Below are 26,792 nucleotides of genomic sequence, written 5' to 3' on the forward strand. Positions count from 1 at the left end.
AAAAAGAAAAAAGAGTATGTGCAGATATGTACAGTACATACAACACGCGAATGAAAAATGTATATGCAGCGAAGATATAAAACTAAAAATCTAACCCCAGCATCATGATATCCCAGACCGAATTTATTTAGAAGCCAGGGAAGAAAAAAGAAATCACAGCTTCGACTTCCCCGCCGGTGCTGGCGATCTATCCACCGGCAACGAGAGCGGATCATAAACCCCCATCCCCAGCGAATCCACCGGATTCGGCACAGTCCTCACCGCCAGGCCCCTCGTATCCACCAAATCTGGACACAACTGATCAATACTCGAACACCCGATCAAGCGCATATTCATAACCATCTCATCCTTCAGCAACTGCATAGCCCGCTCGACGCCCGGCACGCCATACGCACCCATAGCATACAGGAACGGCCGTCCAATGCCGACCCCCTTCGCGCCTAGACAGAGCGCTTTAAGGATATCCGTCGCCCGCCGCACCCCGCCGTCAATATACACCTCGATGCGATCCTGCCACCCGCGCTTGCGCAGCTCCGGCATAACCTCTGCCAGCAGCTCGATGGCCGACGGCGCAAAATCCAACTGCCGCCCACCATGATTCGATAGCACAACGGCGGGGATCCCCATCTCCACCGCGCGCAGCACGTCGTCGACCCGCTGCACGCCCTTGAGCACGATGGGCATGTCTGTGATGGACTGGAACCACGGGATATCCTTCCAGCTGAGCGACGGGTCGATGAAGGAGGAGATTGCGCGGGCAGCACCCTGCGAGCGGTCGATGGAGGATGTCGATTCCCCATCTGCGGCCTGCACCGCGGACCCGCGGTCGGAGAACTTGGAGCGCATGTCCTTCTCCCGGCGGCCGAGCTGGGGCGCGTCAACGGTGACGAAGAGCGCTTTGCAGCCCCGTTGCTGGGCGTGTTGGACGATACGTTTGGTAATGTTGCGGTCTTTGTTGACGTATAGTTGTAGCCATTGGACCTGGTCGGGGCCGCGAGCGTCGACGATCTCGTCGAAGGAGCAGGAGGCCAGGGTGGGGATCATTTGAATGACGTTGTGGGTGTTTGAAGCGCGGGTGAGGCAGACCTCACCTTCTGGATGGCCGAGTTTGCCCAAGGCGGTGGCCGAGACGTAGAAGGGGACGGAGACGGGAGAGCCTAGCATTGTGGTGGAGATGTCCACATTTTCGACATCGACGAGGATGCGCGGACGGAACCAGACTTTGTGAAAGGCGGAGTGGTTTTCGCGGAGGGTCTATGATGGCCTTGCGTTAGCTATATATATATATATATATATATATAGTTAATACTGACTGGTATGTTGAAGGAGGAGACGAACTATTTCATCATCAGCGCCACTGGAGTAATAAGCCCAGGCTGTCTTCTTCATAACACGACGGGCGACGGCTTCAAAGTCCAGCAGGTTATAACATTGTTCTAGCGAAGGCATATGCTTGATTCGTAATTGGCGCTCTTCTTCCTCGGGATCGACACCTTTGTCCTCGCGCATGACAGTGTCCATTGCCACTGGACCTAGGTGTTTTGAAGGGTCGAGGTACTTGTCGAGGGTGTCCGGGGGGTGGATGGGCTCGAATTCCTCCGTGGCATCTTTCCCGGCATACTTCAGAATAGTGCTTTGACCGCCAGGGTGCTCTATATTGGTATTAGTAAAAATCCATGTGCAGGTGGCAGCTGGTTTAGCCGCAGGGGGGATTTGCTTTGTACCAGGTAGAAATTCGGTGACATCGTATGCTTTCCCGTGAACTATGACCCAACATGAGTCCTTGGAGTTGTGTTTTTGTATCTCTGGGCCTGTAAGGAGATTTCCCCCGTGTTTTTCGTCCGAGGGCATTGCAGCGGAAGCTATAGAGGGCGGCGCAAATGGGAGCTCTAGAAAGGGGCCGGTAGTTCAGTTCAAGAGGTCAGCGATTCAGGCTGGGAGACGGAGGAGGGTTAAATTAAAATGCCGAAAGATGATTGTTGAGCCAGCTCGTTGTTCTCGTGCGAGATATTATTATTTAAGTGGCGGCGGAAAGAAATGCGGACGGGGGAGAAGTTCTGGAGAAGTTTCTTCTGGTTTCGGAGATGCGGAGAGCGTGGATTGGATCGGATCATGACGATATCATCGATGTATGTATGTACATACATGTACTCCGTACTCTGTATAGAGAGTGATTGCAACCACGTAACAAAGTATTTCTACGTCTTCTTGTGTACTTATTATGATTATTACTTATGATAGTAGTAAGTTACTCTTCTCATGTTGATATAATAGTCTGTCTCATCTGTGCTGCATTGATTATTATTATTGTTATTATTATTGTTATTATTATTATTATTATTATTATTATTATTATTATTATTGGTTCCTTTCCTTTTCGCATCCCCTCTCCATCCTCATCTTCCCATTTCCGATATCTAGAATCGTCTCCACTGAGGCAAAAAACCTTGGAAGCTCCATGGCTGTTTCTCGGCCGATTCGATAATAATGATTCTAATCGAGTTGACAGCGTGAATAATTCACAGATGTGCATAACGAGGATTATCTACGTCTTTTCCGCGTCTCTATCTCTGGGACTTCATCTCTTTCATCGTCTCTTCTTCTGATGTTTGGGGCCTCGGCAGCCGCTGATTAGTTAAGTTAGTTAGTTACTAGGTAACGACGACGTCATTGGCCAGGGATCATATGACCCACCCAGCCCTTGCCCTTGTTTCTTGTTTGGGCTGGGTCGTAGTCAATCAACCTTCTCATCAATCACTCTATCACTAACTTTAGTTAACTAAGTTACTGCGTAGTTAATTAAGTTAACCTAGTTAACTGTTTATCCAACCATCCAGCTCGAACGGACGAACAGTGACATCCACAGGGCATCTGGATATACAGACACGCAGACAGCCCCTATGATATGTGCTTAGGGATGCCCGGATGGACTATAGTTACCCGGGTCAATGCTGGCTGATTCGCTCCGTAGCCCTTCTGTCTCTTCTTGTCTCCTCTTGTCTCTTTCTGTCTCTAACTTAACCCAACCAACCCTCTCTCCCTCTCTCCCTCTCTCCCTCTCTCCTCCCTCCTCACGTGCAGGCTATCCTCTCTCTGGTGACCAAGTCGCTGTCCTGTACGCAGAACAGTCACGCTCGCTGGCCTCAGCCGGGTTGCTTGTCGCTGTCTTTTAGCTCTCAACCCCTCTGCCTGCCTGGCTGTATCTCTCTCTCTCTCTCTCTCTCTCTTCTCTTATCCAAAAGTAGACGTTACTCACCAAATTATACACCGCTTTCTCTTCTTTGCTGGTGACTCGTCATTCTCTTCCCTCATCTTGACGCGCGCAGCTGCTTGCTTTCTTTGTCTTTGCTCCCAAGTAAACCCTCGTACAACCAAAAGAAAAATAAAAGAAAATAAAAATAAAAAAAATAGCTTCATAGCTTCCCATACCTCCCTCCCGGTATACCCTGCTATATGATGCACCTGTTCTCTTGCACTCCGCCCTCACTATGAGCTCCAGTCTCGAGGCGAAGATCGTCGTCCTGGGTGCCCAAGGTACGCTCTTTCATATTCAGCTCTCCATTCTCATTCCCCATCCATCCTCCCTTGTACTAACTCCGGCCTAGGTGTTGGGAAAACATCTCTCGTCCAACGCTACGTGAAAAATTCCTTCAACCCTGCTACAACCACTTCCACCGTCGGCGCCTCCTTCGTCACTAAACGCGTCCTCGACACCACCTCAGACACCGTCGTCCGCTTGCAAATATGGGACACAGCCGGGCAGGAACGTTTCCGAAGTATTTCCCGTCTCTATTACCGCGGTGCCAACGCTGGCCTGCTCTGCTACGACATCACAGACGAAAGTAGCTTCCAGGAAATGGCCGGTTGGCTCGTCGAGTTGAAACAGAACCTTGGCGAAGACTCTCCCATCGTCATCCACGTTGTGGGCACGAAATCAGATATTGTAGCAGATGACCCCAATCTACGCAAAGTTCCGTTCGAACGCACCATTGCCTACGTCGCGGAACAGCTCTACCCATCCCAAGCATCCACCCCGCCGCCCAGCTCCGGCCTAGGCATGATCAGCAGCTCCACCTTTGGCACCTCAAACCCAAACTACAATCCCGGCGCGGAAAGCAAGCGAAGCAGCGGCTTCTGGGGCCAGGATATCGGCTGGGACTGCTGCCATGAGATCAGCGCCAAGGATGGCGAGGGTATCGAGGAGGTCTTCCGTGTCATCACCCGCAAGCTCGTGGAGCAGCGGAACAAATCACTAGACGCCGACTCAGCACATCGGGGTGGATCAGGTGGCGCGGAGAGAATGCCCGCACACATGGAAGGAGCTGTGTCTGATGGCAACAATAGTGTGCGCGGTGGGACGGCAGATAAACGACGAAGCTGGCTTGGGTTCCCGCCCGGTCTCGTGCTGGGTGAGGAACCTATCGATGTACCGATTGGATCGACTCAGAGCCGGCAGGGGAGGTGCTGCTGATGAATTTTCCTTAACGGTTATATTTTCTTTTTTTCCCTTTGATACCATATTCCTCTTGCCATTATGCTCACGAGTCCCTCTTCCAATCCGTTAACCGACCGCTGTATTCTATTCCTTCTTCCGTGTCTCTGTCACTTTCTTTGCCCACTTATCGGTGCATTAATGTATAGAATTACGTCCTCCTCCTCCTCCCCCCACTTCTTCTCTTCCGCCCCCCCCTTCTTCCCTTCCGCCCCCTCTCTCCATATCGTTCTAACGCAGGCCCGTTAAAACGGGAAAATTGGAGGATTCCCACTCGCCTTCCAAAAACTCAACCGTGCATTTACACACGGAGTTTTCCGGATTTGCATCAACATTGTTTTCTTTCCCTCTTCGCCGTGTTTCAATCAGTTTCCATCGTGTTCCATTCAAAGGATGTGTTTCTATAAATCTGTTTTTGCTTCCTGTTTTCCGCTCATGTTTTATATATTTATCCTAAATTTCTGTGCTTGCGGGCGTTGTTGGCCGGTGTTGCTTAGCCTTTGTTCATGGGGTGGATGAAAGGTGTGCGTGTTGTATGAATCACTACGATCTCCTTGAGAGCGTATTTGTTAATACGGGCTTTAACTAATGGATGTGTTTTGTCGGGCTGGCTAGGGATTCGGTCATGGATCATGGGTCATGGGAGGGGCGTCCAGGTCGTCTCTCTCCCTGTCTCATTCGTCATCCTCTATATATTTGCGACCCCAGGCCGCTGATATACCAATTCTAAGTGTATTATCATATGCTGCTTGATATTTATCTTTGATCGTATATTTCGATTCGAATCTTTTCCTTTGGATTTAATTGGATGCTTACAATTGTCCCCAATGGAACACCACAGCTCTACCAAGCTGTTGGAAGAAACCTTGGGTGGACGTAGATCGATCAACAACACATAGCAACCTCATCCCACATTTAAGCCAGGACGTATGCATGCATGTACTGTACATGTGTACAAAACCACTGTCGTTGGTAACGTACGTACACATACGTTCCTTTGGTGCATCAATCGGCCTATTATCCCTTTCGTCCATAGATCGATCACCCACCTGAACCCATCCCCACCACACGCCACAAGGGAGTATAAGTATCAATATTCGCTGATATCCAGTTCTTCAGCCGTCGATGCCGATATGGATGAGGACACGATCTGATCCGATCATATTGACAACTTGCATAAACGCGCGGCATACAGAATCCTGCATTAGATCTCACTGCTCCCAACTGCAGATCATTGAGGGGAGGGTTGAGGATCCAACGAACAGTGCCCGTGGGTGTTGTCCGGTTCTTGAGTGACACAACAAACTGTGGGAAACCGTAGAAATAGTCATGTTGAGGCAATATCAAAATTGAAAGTTTGATTCAAACATTCTGTTCTGTAAATGGGGTCGGGCCGCTGCATATAAAACTACATGAGCTGTGGGTTGGTCTTATGTTTATTGTTTATTCTGATAGTCTGTAGTAGAATAGATAGTGCTGAAAATCTTCGATTAATTTGATAGTTACATCCATCTACATATCAGTAATGCCGTATTTTCTTTTCTATTGATAATCAGAGAGATTCATTAAACTGCAGAGTTCTGAGTATATTAATGTTCCTTTATATCAAATGGGTTAGATATTGATTTCTGGTGGTTTAGATATAGTATATAATAATAGACTCATCCCCCTTCTTCAAACTATCTTGAATATATGATATCATTCCATTCTAAGTAGAAGTAATCTATTTTTCATATTTTGTATATACTGGTAGTTAAGGGGCCGAACTATTCCATCTAAATACACCAACATGTCAAAACGAGAAGGAATTACGTTTTACTTTCTACATAGTTACTGGCTTTTTCATACTACGGAACTGGACAATAGATTATTTCTGTTACTCCAACATCGGTTTCATTTTGAAGTTAAAGTGAGAGTGGGTTGCACAGCTCGATTCTTTGTTTCAATTTGAGCCATGATATTTAAGGCCATGAATTGTGGCAGAGAGCAAGCAGCCGCCTCCAAACTCCTCTCTACATAGAGCTAGCTAGCTAGCTAGCTGCCTTGCTATACAGGGCCCGTGGAAGATGGAACAACGGATTCTTGCAATATCAAATGTGTTGGGAATCGACTGAATCGACTGTCAGTCTCAAAGAGTTCAAGGAATAAGCTGTACTCTGCAAATCAAGAATTTTATTACTCTAATTAGTGCATCGTGGGGGTATCAGCATATGGAAATATCGTTGAATGTTTGAACAGCACTCTTTGTGCAATGCCAATGAGAATCGATTGCGCACCAAGGTCTCCTTAAATATTTATTCCAGTGAGCGACATTGAACCTTGAACACTCTTCACGGACTCGCCCCTCAGCGACCAACTTTGAACAACATGACAACGCTGTCTTTGTTGAAGCTCTCACACCAGTTATTCGAGCCAAGGACTGGGCTCAGTTGACAATGAGCTCACCAAACCAACTAGTTAACTAGTTAGGCAATCCATAACTTATTTAACTAACGATTTAAGTAACTTATAAGTTTGCAGAATGGGGAACTTTGTCTTCTCTCTCAGCTCCCCTGGTTTTAAATCCAAGAGAGAGCACAAAAGTTAAGTTGTTGCCCATCACCTACGAGTTTTCGGCTTCTGAGTTCTTGAATTTAGTTGGATATTTCTTCCTGCATTCTTGTGCGTTTTAATCCGTTCCCGCAAGCATCTGCACTGCACTGCCTACCAGCAGCGAATTCGCTGAGCCTCGTGCTAGCGCTTGAGGATTTCATGTCTGCTCCTGGCCCTGATGACTGCTCTTTTCCGTTTCTCTCTGCATTGAGATAGACATTTTCATAAGACTCTATACTTCTCCTAGAAGAATATTGCAAGCGGCGCTCTTGAGAAAACACCCCGCTTCACCCGCTTCACCCGCTTCACCCTCTTACTCAACACGCCGTGACGCAGTTTGGCCACTTGAAGGCCGTCACGACCTCACAGGAGAAGCGCCGGTGCGACAAAGAATGTCGCGACCCGAGCGCACTCCGGTAGTGGACTGCATTTCTGCAGGTATGGAGTGCTTATCTTCATTCCCCATTATTTCTTTGTGCTACATACATACATACACCCTTCACGCCATAGCCCCCCGGCTGCACACCCGATCTTTAATCGCTGTTTGAGTTTCTCTTAGAGATAGATCGATTTACCCCATCTATTTTGGTGCTGACAAGCTTAACTAAGTCGTGACTACTTATCTGAATGCTACAAATTTGGTCGAGCGCATTAAGCGGACCAACAGCCGCCCTTTACCTGAAGATGCCCTGGCAAGCCTGGAAATCTCGCTTGCCCTTGGACCCCCCATAGTACAGGGCCAATATGACTTGGACGTCAAGCGCATTGGCCAAAAGTATGTGTACGGGGACGAAATTGCCCAGGAAGATATGAGATTTATTCTGTCGAGCCTACAGGCGACGCTCCTGGTCGGCCTACAGCGGGCATTGATGGACAATCTCGATCTAGACTATAGCAGTTTGCAGGCGTCTTCGGACAGCAGTCGTGTCGACTCGATAATCTGCTTGAGTCAGCTGGGTCAACGCCTGGCCCCTAGCGTTCCAGGATATAAAGCGTCGATCCTTTCACCCCCGGATCCTGGAACTGTGGAAATGCCTGCATATGGTGACTTGTCCGACCCGGAATCTTCATGTCTTTCGGTAGCCAAAAGCGTATCCTCCGGAGATACAAGGAGCCAGACTGAACTCTCCTTATCACTGACCGTGGACTCAGAGAATACGTCAGCCGCAGATGGTGTCGTCAGCCCAACCACTACGGAAAGGGGAACCGGCATTTTGGCTTGCCGACGTTCACTGCCCTACTTGCCAAAAGGGAGCATCGAGCTACCAACCACTGATAGCGAGCAGCTGCAAGGGAATCGGAATCGATACAGCGGGGGCTCTGTTTCCAACAATAGAAACAATGGGACTCAATACCCCATCCCGACAATAAGGGAAACTAGTGGTGAGCTTCTATATAGCCCGAGCTTAAGGGCTCCACAGCCACTGAGTTCCCGAGGTTTGCCTACCGACGCGAGGCCGCCAGGGTTCGAGCAGGAGCTTCAACATTCACAATACGGCTCTGAGCAAACCCAGCAGAGCAAAGACCCAAACAATACTCCCGGAATCATACAGCAAACCCAACCCACGACGCTACCATCCGCCGCGCTATCGAATATCTGGGGGTTCAAACACCGTCATTCAGCATCAACACCAGAAGATATGACTCTCACGCTTTCCATATCAAGCTCGAGAGCCAACTTCTTGCCGACGTTGAGACGACGACCGCCGTCGATGTCAGGGTCTTCCGGTACAAGCGCGTCCATCTCGGAAAACGACACAGGGACCCTGTACCTACCTAGCGAAGAGAACAAATACGCGGGGTTCTGTAAAGGTGCCTGGAAAATGCAAACCGGTACAAGAAAGGCCATGCGCGTCGCCCAACGGCCGGCAGGGATGTTCTCGCAAGTCCTCTTCTGGCGCTGTAAGGAGTGTAACTTTGAAGGCCCCATGAACCTCTCCTCCGAAAACCCCCCTTCCACAAGCATGCACACACCCAGTTTCTCGCGCACAACACCCCTGGACCAACCATCCCGCTCATTTGACCAGCGCGTCCAAGTGCACCAGGGAACAGGTATCCGCTACCGCTGGGCATTCCTTGCTAAATCTCACGCGTACTGCAAGAAAGTGCCACCGACCACTGACGGGTCAACATGTAGCTATGGATGCATCTACTGCTGTTCCGAGCAGCGGGGACCGGCGCCTATATTTGGGAATGTGGATACGTTCATGGAACACTTGCGCACCCACGACGGAGCAAATATTCGGGGACATAAGACAAGGCCGGAACAGGAGTTGCTGAATCGGACAAAATGCCTGATGGGGAGGCTGGCGCATGACCAGGAGGAGTTTGATATTAACATTCCCCCTGTTTTGGCAGAGGTTCAGGGTTGATTTTTTGGGGAATACCGGTTATCGCAGTCTGACGATGGTTATCTGCTTGGGGTGAATCCTCTCGGTTGGAGCATCTGGCCTCTCTTTGACAGGCCATGTTTATAAGTGCCCTAACTTCTCCTTTTTCTTTCTCTGCTTTTCATTATATTTTTATATTTTCCATCATCCACTGCACACTTAAACACTCCATGTAGCACATCGTATTTCTTGTTCTGCTTGTGAGGAATTTGGTGATTTATGTTTTTTAATTCATGTTACCATAGATGATTATTTTTTGTCGTTATTTCATGTATTGTACAGCTTTCTCGAAATCGAGCCTACGAATGAATTTTTTTCCCCTCTCCCCTTTCTCCACTCAGCATGATATGTCGTGTCAATTGGCAAAAATAATTAAATTCTGCCCCTGACTCCACAAAGGCTTAAGACTAACGGTGGCTGCCAAGAACAGCGCGAGCCAACGCTATCCAACTGGGCTTACTCAGCCGTAGGTTGTAACACAGCTGAATTCAGGTCTTCATCCGTTGTCTCTAAGGTTTCTAATAATTGAATATTATATAGAGCATAAAGCACAACACATCTCGCTCCGTCCGCTGATTGATAAACCCGCGGTTTACAGCGGCAATGTTCCAGGTAAGCCTCATATGACAATCCATAACCCCCAGAAAACCCCAGACAGATAGGCGCTCGGTTCTGACCACGTTCGACAAAATAGCGGATCAAGGGCGCCATAGATTCTCGCATAGCAGAGGAGCAAGCCCGCCAGAAAGCAGCGCAAGAGTCCAGTTCCATTTCCCGATCCAACTCGCACATACGCCAATCGCATACCCGTGCAGCGTCTCGCGCTACAAGGCTAAAGCGAGAGAACAGCGTTTCCACGAAAACACCGGATCCTGCTGAATTCGATGTGGATTTCGTTGTAGGAGACGATGATTCATCAACCAGAACCAGCACTCCTATTCAAATGCCCGAAGCTGGGAGAGACGGAAATGCTGGGACTGCAGCAGACCAGGAAGGGGGTCAGGGGAGGACGAAGGAAAGGGAAATAGACTCCACACGATCCCAGGACGCCACACCGGAGGAACCTGCACAGATGGAGCTTCCGACTGCAGTGAGGGTGAGATTACGGAGGCTCGACAAGATAGAAGGGAGATATCAAGGTCGGTGTAGATTGCTCCTGTTTATTCTGGCTTGGACTAAACTCATACGTTTATTGTTATTCATAGAATTATTGAAGGCCTACCGAATTGCGCAGGCCCGCGTAGTGTCTATCGAACCGTTCGAAGCATGCCTACGCGAGAATACTCCATTAACCTCCATAAGTGACCCCCGCGCTTTGACAGAGTACCTGAATCAGGTCAACCTGAAGGGTGATATGGTATTGGAGGAGCTAAAGAGGGTCACCACTGAGAGGGATGAGTATAAGAAAAAGTTCACTGAAGCTGAGAAATCAGCTCGTGATGCTCAGGAAGAGGTGGCTAACTTGAGGAAGCGGAGCTTTTCTTCCGATGGAAAAGGTTCTACGCACGGCGAAGGAGTAAACAGAAAGACTGCGCCCACGATCGAGACGCCATCTGCGTCCGCAGAAGGCAGTTCCTTGGAAAGTTCACAGAAATCCCCAACCCTTTCGATCGCATCTATTCCTGGAATATTGTTATTTTCGCCAAGAGCGAAGGCTGTCACATCACCTCCTCCCGTGGAAGAGAACGAAGAGTTCTTCTCCTTTGATAACGAGATACCCCGTTTAGAATCGGAACTGGAAAAGAGACAACAGGAGGTTGAGGTGCTGAAATCGGAGGTGAAAACACTTAAAGGGGATTTGTCCGTTGCGCGTGAATCGACGGAGGGCATGGCACAGAGTTTGGAATCGGCTACCCGGGAACTGACTACACTGAGAGAGGCAAAGGATCGATTCGAGTGGAACCTGGAGAGTCAGCGGAAAGTGTTGGAAGAGCAGATTTCTAATCTCAAGGTTAAACTTTCTGTGGCTGAGGCGGATGTGGAGAAATCAAGTGCTGCAATGGAAAATTTGAAGACCCAATTGGATGAAAAATCGAAGGAATTGAGCCAGGCAAGCGACGAGAAAGATGACCACAATACCAACGTAGCCGCGACAGAACAGCAAAATGCTTCTGGCGAAAAACGGCTGAGTATACTACACAGCCTCGTTGCAACCTTGAAAGCGCAGCTGAAAGATGCCGAGTTTACTATATCATCTTTGAAGGCCGAGGTTTCTTCTAAAGACGCTAAGGCGAAAGATACTCAAAGGATCATTGATTTCATCGACAACGGATTCAGGGATAACCAAACATGGCAGATTGCTAAGAAACGTATATCAGACGGACAAGCTGCCGATTTCGACGAACTCCGGAAGAGTCTAGTCACGATCAATGATCAAGCTAGTGTTGTTGCTCAAAATGCCCCTGCTGCAGGCAGTGGTAAAAAGAGGAGCAAGAAGAAGAAGAGGGGTGGAAAGGGCGGAGCAGATGAAGTCCCTGAATCTGCGGTCACTCCAACTACGGGATCATTCGTTTCCCCCGAAACTACAAATCTTGTTGCTGAACTTGAGAAGAGAATAGCACAGCTGACAACACAACTAGTAGAGAAGGAAACCGCCATAAGCCGATTAGATTCCAAGCTTAAGGGTGAAGACAATTTACGGGAAGAGATTGATTCTTTACGTGATGACCTACGTGACATTGGACAAAGCTGTGTCGAGGCAAAGGATAAGGTCAAGGAACTTCTGACAGAGAAGAGGGCTCTTGAGAAGACTATCCAGGAACTAGAAAAGGAGTTAATTGATCTACGATCAAGCGCAGCATCAAGCTCTTGTCAAGCTGAGGACGCGCACAAAGACCTAGCCGCCGAATTTGAAGAGCTGAAGATAAAAGCCACAGCACTGCAAACAGACCTTTCCGCTGCTCAACAACTCGCTGCATCGCGGTTTAAAGATTTAACTGACCTGAGAGAAACACTTCAGAAAGTTCAGCCGGAATTGAGGAATCTCCGCGCTGAATCAGCCGAACTTAAAACGTCAAAGGAGGAACTGAAGAACAAAACCAATGACCTGAAGCGCTTGGAGAGACGACACGAAGACGTTCGATCTGAAATGAAGAGTTTAAGAGGTAGGATTGGGGAACAAGAAGCAGAAATCAAAGCCCTGAATCAAAATGTCACGCAGGAAATGACCAGCCGCGTCAAGGCAGAGCAAGCGTTGGAAGTTGCGCAATCTGATCTGCGCTACTCTGAAAGTAAAAAGCAGGAGGCTCTAGAGACGAACGAGAAGACAACGAAAAGCCTCTCGAACACACAGGAAGAGCTAAGATTATCACAAACGAGATTGGCAGAGGTAGAGGAGCACGTGAAACAGCTGAATAGAGACATCGAAAGCTTACGAGATGAAATCCAATTGAAAACCGCGCAGCATGCCAGCGCGCAAAGCCTCATGAATAGCATGCGCGATCAAACATCTGAGATGGCATTGCAGGTTAAAGAAGCCCGCGAACGCTGTGACAGCCTCGAGGAGGAAGTTGCTGATGCTCACCGTCTGCTCTCAGAGCGCACCCGAGAGGGCGAAACAATGCGACGGCTGCTAGCAGACGTCGAGATGAAGACAGATGCCAAGGTCCGCGAATTCAAAGATCGACTAGAAGCCGCCATTGAAGAGCGTGATCGGGCGGAAGATGAGGCTAGCCTTGTCGGACGCAAACGAGCGAGAGAGGTCGAAGAGCTGAAGACGAAGGCACGCGATATGGAGCGCACTTTACGGCGAGCGGAACTGGACAAAGAAGAACTAGAACATGAGCAGAGGGATTGGAAACGGCGACGGGAGGAACTAGAAGCCGAAACAGAGCGATCGAAACAGGATCTTGCCGACATGCAGGCGGCGATGACGCAGCTACGTGACGTCCTCGACGAGAGCGAGAGGCAGATACGGGAATTGGAGAAGGAGAAGACCGAACTTCGCCGCTCCGTCGAGGAAACGAACCAACGCCTAGAAAAACTACGTAAGTCCAACAAGGCGCTCACAGAGGATGTAAAAGCGTTTCAAGCTAGCAAGCGGCGTGCATTCGATTCGAATAATACTAGTTCTGGTCGATCGCCGCGGCCGTCGCTGGATTCTGGGATGCAGCAACCCCGCGGTGGCAAGGGCGTTTCGCCGCATCCTCAGGATAGGAGTCCGACCCCCAAGGGTCCCGGCGTGGGTGGAGTTGACTATGTGTATTTGAAGAATGTATTGCTACAGTTTCTGGAGCAGAAGGATAAAAATTATCAGAAGCAGCTCATTCCAGTATTGGGGATGTTGCTGCATTTCGATACGTATGTCTTTTTCACTACCCTATATCTTCTCTGATGTATTTGTGCAGGACGGTTACTAACGATTATATCTTCGGCTGTATATAGGAGTGATGAACAGAAATGGATGTCAGCCATCTCATCTAGATAATGTCGCAAGCCCATTACCTGACCTGCGCAAATGCTATCACTTCGTTGAAAATGACATATACCAAACGCGACAGCTCTAGGCGGCCAAAGCTGTGGAGCAGAGCAAAGATCGTTGACGCCCTTTCCTCATTTACCTCTTAAGTGTGCTTGAAACATGATTGAGACTAGTGCAATGTAATATAACATGCTCGTGACGTACATTTCTGCGGAGAGAGTACTGGCGCAAGTGTCCGGAAGCATGCTCATGTTTTCCAGACAAGAGATATTCCTGGGCGCATATATATATATATATATATATATATATAAGATGCAGCGCCAATCAACCAATGACCTCAATTCCGTATCTTCCCCATATGTCATATTTTAGCTGGAGGTTATCTTCGCAACCTGACGACACTGCAATGCGTTCTAGCGAAATCGAAGCTCTATGTCCACTCTGCTACTTTAACAGACCTCTTAACTCCGCAGGCTAGACTCAATTATTGACACTTTGGGTATCGATCATTTGGACGGGGAACAAGTAGACTCGTGGCATGCCCCCGGACTTCGTTACGTTCAATTCACTTTTGTTGCCCCCGGCTTCTTGTATTCCCTGTCTCACTTGTAAGTCGTAACACCGCCGGTATGCCATCGTGGATGTTTTCATAGCCGATAATTGTCATCCCGGAGGGTAAACAGGAGGCCCTCGTGCGAAGCTTTTAGGAGTAAATATGATACAAATCAAGAATGATTACACACACATTTGATATAACGAATCCTTGCACCCGTTTAAGAAGAGCCTTTAAACTTCCTGTGTGCCGTGACATCTAGTGACAGCCCGTTCTTGTTAATCAACTTCACTCTGTGCAAGAGTTGCCAGGTGGATTCAAGCCAAGTGCTCTAAGCTCATCACCATCCACAAGAGCTAAGAAGTACTCTCTCTTAAAGCGGAATCAGTGTAGGGACTCCTTAAGATTGTTTTGAAAACTCTGGATTAGTGTATTCTTTAATGCGCGAGACAAACCTGTTGAAAGCCCTCCCTGCACAGGTGAGGATAAACAACCTGTGCACGCATACATGATAAATCCCCTCCGTACCAGCTCGTCAAGCCACCAAAAAAGAAAAAAATTTGGGTTAATTTATTAGGAGCTGGACGCTTGATGCTAGTAGTAAGTATCAGGCGCTTTTCTCATTTCTAAGAGAAATCCATTTGGCGTTGACTCGACCCAAATCTAGGAGGCCGCGAACCACGGTCCTCGACCTGTGCTGAAGGTTGGGATACAGTCTTAGAGAGACTTCAAACAAGCTTGCTCAATTTAGCATGTACTGGCCTCTCATGACCGGCCATCTATAAACTAGAGGAAACACTGCGCTGTTTGCGTGGTTCTGTATTCGGAAGAATGATAATATCACATTTGTAAATTATGCACGCAACGATTACAACTAATATTATCATCGCATTCATTATCGGTTTCTGCGCAAGAAAAGTAAAATTAATTACTATATAACCATAGAAATGTAGTAAACCGTGGTTAGTGATTTAAAAATTAAGTTACTCGTCATCTTCCGCCAACAAGACTTTCAAGTGAAATTATCCGTGTTTTGATTTGCTCCGAGAAAGGATGCTCCTGAGTCAACCACGATTTGGTGTTTGCATATGCGATTCGATATGTATCTAAAGCGCGTTTGGGTTTTTGTTGTAGTATAATCCTAGTGTTACCACGGGGTGTGTCAAGAGTGAGTTTCTCAGCCTCATCTAGGCGCCCTTGCCGTGCGTATATCCGTTCAAGCTCCCCACATCCATCCCATTAAGCACCAGGTGCTCATCACCAAGGCTACGTTTGCCTGCTGCAATCCCACCCACAAGCATATCCTCCGTTTCACCGAGGTTCTTTGAAAGGTAGCAGAGCGCCCACAAGGTGTACGGATGTTCCTTACCCTGCTTTTCCTTAACGCATTTCGTACACTAGATGCATCATGAGTCGTGCCTGTTCTCTCTGCCCAAGATCTAACAGGGCCATCGCCAAATTGCTCATGGTCGTTAGAGTCTACGAGTTGGCCTCGCCTGAAATGATCTTTCGCGCGTTCAAAACGCGCTCATGCAATGCTTTGCTCTCCTCATACTTCTGCCATGAACCCAAGGTTACTCCAAGGTGATCCAGGGCGGCCAATGTATCGGGGTCTTCAGGACCCAATGCCTCCCCTGAAGCTCTTGCAGTCCCTTCCAGCACGCGAAGAGACTCAGCATATCGGCCATTTAACCAGGATGAATGAGCCAATTTCGCCATAGCCTGAACAGTCTCACGGTGAGCAGGGCCAAAGCGCTTGTTCCGAGCTTCAGCAACTTGGCTCTGCACTGTGATGCAATTTTTCAATTGCCCTAAACCCCAAAGGACATCAATGAGAAACAACATTGCCTTTTGTGTTGTTGTGTGGTTGTATCTTAGGGTCTGCACTGTTAGGTCTTGAACTATTGAGAGGAAGTGGGCTGATTGTTCAAAGTGACTGGATTGAGCATAAAGATATTTAACTACATGGGTGAGACTTGGCATTGATGTTTTAGAACATCAAAAACAGACAGGGTTTTCACAGAGATTGCTCTTCAAATATCTCCACAGTTACAGGTCGGGGATCTTCCAAAATCAAGAAGATTGGTGCATAGGGCTAGGTCTCTTCACCTTACAATTTGTATGGCAATTTGACCCGGGGTTGTGGTGTGGTAGGGGTGGACAGGGGAAAATCCCACGCGGGGGGCTTCCAACCACATTTGGTTGAATAACTCCACCACTAGACGGGGTATGCAGTCGGCGTTGGGGTCAAAATGCTCGTATGATTGAGGGCTGTTCGATGGATCTATCGGCGGTTTCTTATTCGAAAAATTGAGCGAGTTCGTGGTGGAGCGGTTGTGTGGATAAATGTATAATAATTAGCTGTATAGATACTAGAAAAACCCAGAGAATTGAAAGTTCTCAGGTAACTAGATGTCATAGTCCTTGACTGCATACATCTATAATTGAAGAAGAAGAAGAATAATAATAATGAACAGTAAATAATTCGCACAAAATTACTCCAAGCACATGGATCTTTCTCTGTAAGTTAAATCTATCAATCCGGCCCAAATGTCGTACGAAGAAGGTGTATCAAAGTATCAAAATGATACATAAGCAAGGAAACCAAAATGACCGCCCTGCTGTACAGGAACCAGAAAACTGTTGGCCCTTACGGCCGTTGCGGTTAGCGATCCCACTAGATCACGTGACCCACCACTATATTATGTTCCTGTAGATAGATCTATCAATACAACCTTTAACTATTCTACAGGTTATAGCCCGGATGGCACATTTTTCTTTTTAAAACATTGTACCAACATTTTTGACACAGATAGTTCATCTTTTTTGAAAAGACTCTTACTCATTATTAGAGATATTTCATTTTCCCTGAATCTGTCAGTCAGCAGATTCATATACTTTATTTTTTTTAAGAAAGTGTGTTCTTCATTGTGAAGAATATCACTTTTTATCTCTTTTTTTTTTTTTACACACCTAGGAGAAGCAGAGTCATCTTGATATGAGTGATACACCTGTTACTTCAGAGTTCAGCTCAAGGCTCAGAATCACACACTTCACTAGACAACTCATTGATAGAATGATCACTTATTATGAGAAGGCTTCTGACTTGCAAGATGAAACTGAGATCAGTTTTCATCAGAGTATGAAATTTAATGATGAGACAATGAAGAAACTTCAGAACAAAGAAAAGCAGAGTTAATATTCATCTATAGAATCTGTTCATTTTAACTCTTCAAATTCTTCACTGTCTCTTATTCTTAGAATGCTGACTTTTAATGATGATCTGAATCAATCTATCTATTGTATCACAGACAATCTTATGAATCTTATACAGATGATACTATAGAACTAGATAACTATGACTGAAATAACTCAATATCTCACTACATCTGTATAAAGAGACACTATAAGAGATGAGTTGTGAAAATATCAGAAGAAAGTTAAATATGCACTAGATATAAAATCAGTGATCACATTTAATAACTCTAATTATAAAGCCTAGCATGTTGATATATTGACTGATATGAAAGTTATTGATAAAACTGACATTCTATTGAGAACTCAATGAGAATTCTCTTTTATATATTATATCAACTCTGAGAAGTGAAGAATCTGTTTCAAGTCTCTATATAGATGTATACTATCAAGTCTTATTAAAAATATTTGAATTACTATTAAAATCTTGAAAGCTGACAATGCTGTGACTCTGTGAGATAAGATTAATATTGAATATATAATATCACTGACAGAAGAATGAGTTAATATCTTCAAGAAATTAATAAAATTATAAGTTAAGAAGAATGATTATCTTACTTTTCAGAGATGTTTTCACTATCTTATTATCTGTTATAAAGAGCTCTGTCAGAGCACTGAGAATGTATATCATGATCTTTTTCTCAACAATCTACAAGATTATCAAAGATCATTTATTAAGACATGTTTGAATGAGTTTTTCTTCACTGATCAGAGACTCATTGTCAATATTGATATTGATAATTTGATAAAGCAACTGATTAATTATACATTTAAGAAGATTATCACTAAGCAGAAAAAGCAGTCTCAGATCAATTCTGTGACTGTAAAGAAGAATAAGAATAAAGATAAGAATAAAGATAAGAATAAAAACACATCTGTATAAAAGTGCACTCACTGTAAAAGATATGAACATACTATTAACAGATGTTTCATCTTACACCCTGATAAAAAGAAAAAGAAGAATAATAAGAAGAATGATAAGAAGAAAGAGAAGAAGAATAACTTAATAAGTTCTCAATCAGCAGTAAATGCAGCAATTATGAAGATTGAGTTCTATTTCTCTTTCACAGTCACCAGAAAATCATTCTTCAGATCTTGATATTTGAACACATGTGTAAGCCTGAATATGATAGATGAGCTTCATTCTTTTTCAGATATCAAATCTTTTAATGATAATATCTCTGTTGATTCAGTGACTGAGAGAACTGAGTTTGTCAAGAAGATTGAGACTGTCACCTTGAAAATTAAGAGTGATAATGTTAACTTACAGAATATTTACTATATTTCTAATATTACAGTTAATCTGCTCTCATTTGCAAAGCTTGAAGATCAGGAATTTCAATTTACATTGTTTTTCACTATTTTCTCATTTTTCATTTGCAGAGCTCTGAATGATGTTATTTTTCATACAGTTCAGACTGCTCAGAATAATATATATAAGATTGATGAATGAAAGTTCAGTGAGAATCTCAATTATCTGAACAAGGCAGTCAAGTATATTACAATGCTATATAAGTATGATTTTGACTGAAAAGTTGATCTTTCTGTAGCTGCTGCTACTACTGTTAATAACATTGATTCTGCAGATATGAGAACACAGAATACAAGAATATCAAAGACTCTTTTAAACTGACACTGTGATCTCAGTCACATTCACACTGATGCTATAATTGCTATGATCAAGGATTCTCATACTGAAGTCATAATTAAGAATTCTAAGACTAAGTTCTTTTACAAGAAATGTGTCAAGACAGGTATAATACAAGATTATTTGAAAACACTAATATCTAGATTTATTCAACTCATTGAGAAGGTTTATATTGATCTTGTAGATAATGAATGTACATTGAAAGATCTCTCTGATCACTTCTTAGAGTTCTGTCAGAGAATTAAATACTGAATGCTCATTATCTGTGATGCAACCTGCTATCATTGAGTATATTTTTTAAAGTTCAAGAATGAGGCTGTTCAATACTTTGAGTTATGACTCAGATTCATGAATAATCTCAGATATATAGTCTCTGCTTTTCTACAGACTGATATTGATGATGTTTTCCAATTCACATGTATACACACAGTTATGAATTCATATAATATCAAATGAAAATCAATGACATTATATTCATCATATCAGAATGGCATTTCTGAACATAAGATCTGTACTATTATGAAATGAGTTAGAGCTGCTCTTTTGAAAGATAATCTTTCTAAGAAGTTCTGAGCAGATGTTCTAGAGACAGTGATTGTAATAATCAATAATACTCTCACATCTACAGTTCTTTATAACTCAAAATTTTGACTCTCTACTGCAGAGATCTCTGTGATTCTAAGTTCACATAAGATTTCTTGATGTGCACTTATGAATACCCTGCTGAATGTGAGACATTTTCATCAATTGAGTGCAGAGATTTTTATTCACTTGCATGAATCTCAGCAGCCTGTGAATAAGCTTTCTTCACATGTCAATTCCTATTGTATTATTGAATTCAGTGACACATTGATATATTGTCTATAACATCTCAAATCTGACAAGATTATTGTCAGTAGTGATGTGAGATTTCTGATCACTGGAAAACCAGTTGTTACATCTGTGAAACTTATTAATCATATTGTTGAACTGAAGCCTGATATTCATCTGATTGATGATGAAGATGCCTCTGACATTGATGATCCGAATTCTACATAGTTGCAGCCCGCGAAATCGCTGGCTACTTACACTTCAAGCCTCATTACAGACAACCTCTCAAAGTTCTACAAGAATGCCACATCTCAGTCAGGGAGAGTAGGAGATTATTGAAAGAAGTTCATGCAATGCAAGATTATCAATCTGAAGAGACACAATACATGAAGTTTGATCTCTAGATCTGATGTTCTGAGAGATGAATCAATTGCTTCAGATCATTGAGTGTTTCTTGAGAAAGATAGACCTGTGAACCTGAATGTCAATTCTGATGATATTCTTAGAAAATTGCATTGAGTGATTTGTGATAACTGACTTAAGAAGAATTCTAGAGAAGAGATCTATACTTCTGTTATCACTGATACTGTCAATTATATTCTTTTTATAATAGCAGTACTATGCAGTTGAATATTTCATCAGATGAATATAGTGATGATATATCTTCATAAGCATCTCACTAGAAAGATCTATATAAGATAACTCACTGAATTTGAGACAGATTCACTGAAAACACTTATCTGCACAGTTGAGAGTAGTCTATACAGCCTGAACTCTGTGATGAAGATCTAGTATAATTACTTAACAGCTCTGTTAAGTGATCTCAGATTTACAGTCAGCACTCATGATCTGACACTCTGATATCATACATTCAGATGTTACCTCTATATAATAATCTATATTGACAATCTCAACATCATATCTGAAGCTTCTGAGAATACTGATTAGCTAGTGAGTATACTCAGTGAGAAATTGAAAGTCAAGAATCTATGCCAGTTAATCAAGTATTTGAGTATGAAGATCAATTGTTCAGATAAGAGAATTAATTTAATACATTGTCAATATATTAAATATCTTGTTAAAGATTTCTATCTTGATGATGCAGCTGTCATTAGAACATTAATAAAGAATGAATTTCATATTGATGATTCTTCTATATCTGAGAAAGAGAGTGATTTCACAATTCAGTAATATTAACATGATGTGAATTGCTTGCAATATCTTGCAGTTAAAACACATTCTGATATCACTTATACTGTCTTACTACTCACTCAACAGAATGTTGATTCAACACCTCAATATTGAAAGACTCTATTACACATTATATGTTATTTGAAAGAGATCATGAATCTGGGCATTTTCTACAGACATGGCTTATATGAGAGGTCTGTTTCTTTCATTTCTTCTGTTTCTATCATTTCTACTGTTTTTACTGATTCCTCTGTTATCCCTGATTTCTCTGATGATTTCTACCTACCCTTTGACTACTCAGATTCCGATTGAGCCGGTCCCTTAAATGATGATAGGAAATCAACATCCGGCTACATTTTTAAGCTTGCAGATAGCTCAATTTCATGACATTCAGTGAAGCAATCTTGTATATCTCTAAGTTTCAATGAGACTGAATATGTGGCTCTTAGTGAGGCAGTTTGCGAAGTAACATGAATTCAGAATCTCATGATTAAGCTCAGCTTCATCACTACATCTTCAATACAGATTCTCACTAATAATAAGAGTGTCATAGATCTCACAAAGGTAACAGTCATTACAGCTCAAAGTAAGCATATTGATATATATTTTCATTTTTCATGTTGACAGTTGAATCAGAGAATCATTGATTTAGAATATATTCTCACTGCTCAGATGACAGTGAATGAACTCACTAAACCTCTAGACAATGTAATATTTACACAATTCATGATTTTACTAGGTCTTACAGGCACAAAAGTTGAGAATGTTTAATTTTATATTTGTATTTAATTTTGACAGACTATCTTAGTGATTTGAGTGTTTTTTTTTGTATGTGATTCTTGTTATCTTGAGAGGAAGTGTTAACTCTTACGGTTATTGCAGTTAGTGATCTCACTAGATCACATGACTCATCACTATATTATGTTTCTGTAGATAGATCTATCAATACAATCTTTAACTATTCTACAAAAACTTGACCTTACTAAGTGCGTCACTTGACCTTGTTATGTAAGCTGACCTCACAAATGTGGCCTGTGCCACTATCTTGTTGGTGATTACTACACCTACTCTAGTCACGTGCCACCTCAACCTATTCATTTAGTGTAACTCGCATAGTTAGATTACAACATAACAACATTATTCTTCAAGAGGTTATGAAGCTCTCTATGCAATGAAAAAGCTGCAAAATAACATGCAATTGACATCTCCACACATCATTACAAGCGTGTCTAGATGATTTATTAATTAATTGAACTTATAATGAACCTGAGATCAGGTGAAAAGCCTGACTTAATAAAGAATTACATGTCAATATATAGGAGAAGAAATTCACAAACATCTGAAGTATAAGAAGAATTGAGTGTGAGCTTATCAACATCTGCAATGAACTGAAAAGTAACTGTCTCTGAGACATTTAAGCTGAATAACACAATTGTGAAAGAACAGTCTGACAAGTTCAATGTATATAAAGACTCAGTTGAAGACATCATCAGTGAGATGTCAGATAATACAGAGAGTTTAAGTGACTGAAATGACAATGACTCTGTGAGTGAGAAGACTCATATAAGACTAGAAATTGCAAGACTTCAGTATGAAGTTGAGCAAATGAAGACAGACAGAAGTGAAAATGAAGAGCTTAGTATAGATTTAATAAACTATCTTTAATAGAAGAGTAGAATATCTGCATTGATGAAGATTCTTAATGAATTCAGAGATTAAGTAAGATCTATAAAAAAGTCTGTTATACTCACTGACTCTGTAAATTACTCTATAGAAAAGAAAGAGATTCTGCTCATAGTAAGATAATCTGAAACAGATGATATTTTTAATGATAAGCAGATTAATTCTGATAAGAATATCAGTATAAATATGCAACATTTTTGATCAGAACAGAATATCTGACTATATAACTATATATAATCTGTGATCATCTCACAGATCAAATCTCACTTTATTATATTCAAGAAGTTTCAACTATCTGCTTATTCTCTATAATCTATTATAGAGAATAATTTCACTGAGAGATCTGCTATCTGCAGAACTCATCTGTTTCAAGAATTAATTGAGATAATATTAAAATCAAAAGATTCTGATCATATATTTATCAAATATTTAATCACAATCAGAACTGATTATATTCAATTGAAATATAATATTGAAGATTTCATGTTTTTCAACAGACTTCTTACAGGAATTAGTAAAGATTGATCATCTTTTATAAAGAATTAAATGAATATAATAGAGAAGAATAAGAATGCTAGAACACTTAAAGATGATTTCATGAGATTATATTAAGATATTTTTCTATAATTATCAGCTACTAATGAATCTCTCATCTCTGATGAAAAGACCCCTGTAAATAATGCTCAAGATTTCAATAGAAAGAATAAAAAGAATAAGAAGAAAGAGAAGATCTCTGAGAATAAGAATAAAGATTTCATCAAGCTGAATAGAAAGAGTAATAATGCTATCAAAATATGTTATCATTATCAGAAGATTGATCACATTCAAACAGATTACTGATTGAAATTTCCTGAAAAACACTCTACTAGCTGTGATAAGAATAAGAATAAGAATGAAACAGGCTCAGTATCAGTTCATAATATCATTGAGTAAGTATTTCATACAACAGAAAAAGTCTATTCTACTGATTAAACTGACAAAGATACCTGGGTTCTGAACTCTGAATTCAGTGCTCATGCTATATCTTATAAGAATCTCATATCAATAGTGCTGCAGAAGATTAATATCATATTGAAGATAACTGACAGATTGACAGCTTCTGTAACAGCTATAGAAAAGATGAATATATCAGTTAAAGAAGTGAATCTGCTGCTGCAGAATGTCTGCTATATTTCCAAGCTGAAGATGAATCTTATGAGTTTTGAGAAGCTTGTATATCAGGGTTATACATATAAGTAACTGATCTATGAAAACACTCATTTAATCTTGCTAATCTCTTCTGACAAGATGTTGAGTTTTACTGCTAAATTGAGTAATAAGAACATCTACATTCTGGAAAAACAATCAATGACTAGAGACTTGATTCAATTTACAATATTAAATAATAAGTTTGAACATGTGAAAATTCTATGATCTGCAGAGAAAAAAGATCCCCTGCTAGCATTGCTTAATAAGAATATCAAGATTGTTGAACACACAATGTTACAATGACATCAAAAGCTTGATTATCTCAATTCTGCAGATATTGCTAAATTAGCAGCAGATTCACAACTGAGAATGAGAATTAAGAATGACAGAGCTTTGTCATTCTACAAGATCTGTGTACAGACAAAAATGACACATTCAATATTTACATCAATGACAAGAACTGTTAAATCTGTGATAAGATTCTTTATGAATCTTGCAGATGATAATCATATACTATATGATGAAATCAATCTCTCTACTCATGAGAGAGCTAATTATTGAATGAGTATTACAGATAATGTCACACACTACAGGTGAATTATTCTTATAATATCAAAGAGTGAGATCACTGCATGTTTGATGATCTTTATTGATGAAATTGAGGTCACTACTCAACATTGAATTGAGACTTTACACTGAGATGATGAAGATGAATTTAAAAGTGATGAATTAAAGACCTACTGTCAGTGAAAAGAGATCACATATGAGATTACTACATCTGATACATCACAGTTCAACAGCTCTGCAGAACATGTTAATCATATTATACATGAAAAGACAAGAAGCTTACTATTTAACAGTGAGCTTATAAGAGAACTTTGAGATGAAGCTATTCAAGCTATAATCATGATGATCAACATGTTCTCAACATCAACAAAGATTTATAAGTGTCAGAGAGAGACTTCATTATTCTCTTTTAAAGCTTGAACAGATGTTCAATCTTCTGCTCATTGAATACATAGATGAGAATGTAAGATGTATAAGAAGAATCTGAAGATTATCAATAAGCTTACAGATAGAGCTGATGATAAGTAATGATGATTAGTTGAATATCAAGAACTGTATCAATATCATATCTGAGACCCTGCAACCTGAAAGCTTGAGATTGTAAGAGATATTATTTTTAATGAAGAATTGACAACAGAAGAAGCACTGATGAATATCATTAAAGAAGTAGTCAAACTGTCAGAGAAATTGAATATTCTTGACACTATGAAGAGATGACAGCACTGCCTTCTAAGAAGACTCACAAAGAATAAATCTGATGTTTTAAAGATGCTTGCTGATGATGATATGAATAGTATACTGGAACTGATATATTTACTAGATGATGAGACAGAACTTGTCAATGATGATATGAATAATTCTGTGAATGACAAAGATTCTGTACTCAGTGTTCTTAATGACTGTCTAATCACACTGACAGAGACTAAAAGAAGCCATGACTGAGAACATTGACATCAGACAATGAGAAAGAAAGTGAAAACTTTTGAACAGAAGAAGACATATATTGTCATTGAAAAGGCTCTGGAAATGAACATTCTTACAGACAAATGAGTGTATGATCAGAAATTGAATAACAAGAGTGAAATCATTCACTTTAGAGCTTGTTAAGTGATTAGAGAATTCCTACAATAATAAGATATTTATTATAATAAGTTATATGCAGCAGTAATGTCTGAACCTATGTCACAGAGCTTATTTACTATATCAACAGCAAGAAGTTGAAAAGTCAGATTAATTGACTATGTATCTACATTTTTGAATGAGGTATTGCCTCAGAATGAGATGATATTTATGCAACTATTCACAGGGATCAAGCACAGTTGTGGTGAATTAGTAGAGCTTGTATGTCAGAGCTTATATAGAATGAAACAGATAGCAAGAACATGATATTTCCTTACAACAGAACACTTGATGAATCTAGAATTCAAGATCTTATCTTACAACAGTAGATTTCTTTATCATTCAATTCATAAGTTATTCTTGACACTATATATCAATAACTGTTGAATCACAGGGCCTGAAGAGAGTGAAATTGAGTGAATTTTGATGAAAATCAGAAAAAGGTTTGAGATAAAAGAAGTTGAACAGGATAAATCTTATCTGAGAATGAAGATCAAATGTCAGAGAAATGATGATCTAGCAGTTACACAGAGCTGTTATATTGAGAAGATTCTTGAAGATTTTAGCATGAATAAGATGAATCCTGTGAGAACCTCTATGATGACAGACATACAACTGAAATTTTCATCTGATGAAGATGATGAATTGAATGATGACTTTACAGCTATGAGATATTATCAAGAATTGAGATCATTGCAGTATTTGATCTCAAGCAGCCAGTCAGATCTAGTGTTTACAGTCAACTATCTCTCATGTTTTAACTCATGTTCACACAAAGCATGTTGAGCAGCATTGAAGCATGTCCTATGTTATATCAAGAAGACAAAAAATCATGATATATTATATAAGAAGAAGATAGAAGATGACCTGAGTTCTGTGACATA

General features: G+C 41.9%; 5 protein-coding genes across 5 annotated transcripts; 3 read left to right on the plus strand and 2 right to left on the minus strand.

The window, feature by feature from the left end:
• Nucleotide 1: 1 nt before the first annotated feature.
• On the minus strand, nt 2–2,257 carry BDCG_09476 (L-lactate dehydrogenase (cytochrome)). Its single transcript, XM_045425270.1, has 3 exons — nt 1,725–2,257; nt 1,339–1,652; nt 2–1,254 (listed from the first exon to the last, which is right to left on the minus strand). The coding sequence occupies exons 1-3, from the start codon at nt 1,849–1,851 to the stop codon at nt 154–156; spliced, it is 1,542 nt and encodes a 513-aa protein (XP_045273803.1). The 5' UTR covers nt 1,852–2,257; the 3' UTR covers nt 2–153.
• Nucleotides 2,258–2,336: 79 nt separating this feature from the next.
• On the plus strand, nt 2,337–6,070 carry BDCG_09477 (Ras-like GTP-binding protein RYL2). Its single transcript, XM_045425271.1, has 2 exons — nt 2,337–3,534; nt 3,606–6,070. The coding sequence occupies exons 1-2, from the start codon at nt 3,489–3,491 to the stop codon at nt 4,469–4,471; spliced, it is 912 nt and encodes a 303-aa protein (XP_045273804.1). The 5' UTR covers nt 2,337–3,488; the 3' UTR covers nt 4,472–6,070.
• A 740-nt stretch (nt 6,071–6,810) lies between these two features.
• BDCG_09478 (uncharacterized protein) lies at nt 6,811–9,863 on the plus strand. Its single transcript, XM_045425272.1, has 2 exons — nt 6,811–7,522; nt 7,694–9,863. Exons 1-2 carry the CDS (start codon nt 7,477–7,479, stop codon nt 9,454–9,456), a joined length of 1,809 nt encoding a protein of 602 aa, XP_045273805.1. The 5' UTR covers nt 6,811–7,476; the 3' UTR covers nt 9,457–9,863.
• A 3-nt stretch (nt 9,864–9,866) lies between these two features.
• Nucleotides 9,867–15,481, plus strand: BDCG_09479 (viral A-type inclusion protein repeat protein). The gene is made up of 4 exons (XM_045425273.1): nt 9,867–10,086; nt 10,169–10,613; nt 10,680–13,773; nt 13,858–15,481. Exons 1-4 carry the CDS (start codon nt 10,078–10,080, stop codon nt 13,898–13,900), a joined length of 3,591 nt encoding a protein of 1,196 aa, XP_045273806.1. The 5' UTR covers nt 9,867–10,077; the 3' UTR covers nt 13,901–15,481.
• A 153-nt stretch (nt 15,482–15,634) lies between these two features.
• BDCG_09480 (uncharacterized protein) lies at nt 15,635–16,292 on the minus strand (the record flags this gene model as incomplete). Its single annotated transcript, XM_045425274.1, has 3 exons — nt 15,635–15,844; nt 15,892–15,943; nt 16,003–16,292. 3 exons carry the CDS (start codon nt 16,290–16,292, stop codon nt 15,635–15,637), a joined length of 552 nt encoding a protein of 183 aa, XP_045273807.1.
• Between the last annotated feature and the right edge of the window lie 10,500 nt (nt 16,293–26,792).

This window comes from Blastomyces dermatitidis (genome assembly GCF_000003525.1).
Source record: "Blastomyces dermatitidis ER-3 genomic scaffold supercont1.15, whole genome shotgun sequence".
NCBI classification, from domain to species: domain Eukaryota; kingdom Fungi; phylum Ascomycota; class Eurotiomycetes; order Onygenales; family Ajellomycetaceae; genus Blastomyces; species Blastomyces dermatitidis.

Excerpts from the sequence above, each read along its gene's own strand:
- BDCG_09479 (XM_045425273.1), top strand. Across the intron at positions 10,614-10,679 it reads GATAGAAGGGAGATATCAAG|AATTATTGAAGGCCTACCGA; the intron begins GTCGGTGTAGAT and ends TGTTATTCATAG. Across the intron at positions 13,774-13,857 it reads ATGTTGCTGCATTTCGATAC|GAGTGATGAACAGAAATGGA; the intron begins GTATGTCTTTTT and ends GGCTGTATATAG.
- BDCG_09478 (XM_045425272.1), top strand. The coding sequence starts at position 7,477 with ATGTCGCGACCCGAGCGCACTCCGGTAGTGGACTGCATTTCTGCAG. Across the intron at positions 7,523-7,693 it reads AGTGGACTGCATTTCTGCAG|TCGTGACTACTTATCTGAAT; the intron begins GTATGGAGTGCT and ends AGCTTAACTAAG.
- BDCG_09476 (XM_045425270.1), bottom strand. The coding sequence starts at position 1,851 with ATGCCCTCGGACGAAAAACACGGGGGAAATCTCCTTACAGGCCCAGAG. Across the intron at positions 1,653-1,724 it reads TGTCACCGAATTTCTACCTG|AGCACCCTGGCGGTCAAAGC; the intron begins GTACAAAGCAAA and ends ATACCAATATAG. Across the intron at positions 1,255-1,338 it reads GTGGCGCTGATGATGAAATA|ACCCTCCGCGAAAACCACTC; the intron begins GTTCGTCTCCTC and ends AGGCCATCATAG.
- BDCG_09477 (XM_045425271.1), top strand. The coding sequence starts at position 3,489 with ATGAGCTCCAGTCTCGAGGCGAAGATCGTCGTCCTGGGTGCCCAAG. Across the intron at positions 3,535-3,605 it reads CGTCGTCCTGGGTGCCCAAG|GTGTTGGGAAAACATCTCTC; the intron begins GTACGCTCTTTC and ends ACTCCGGCCTAG.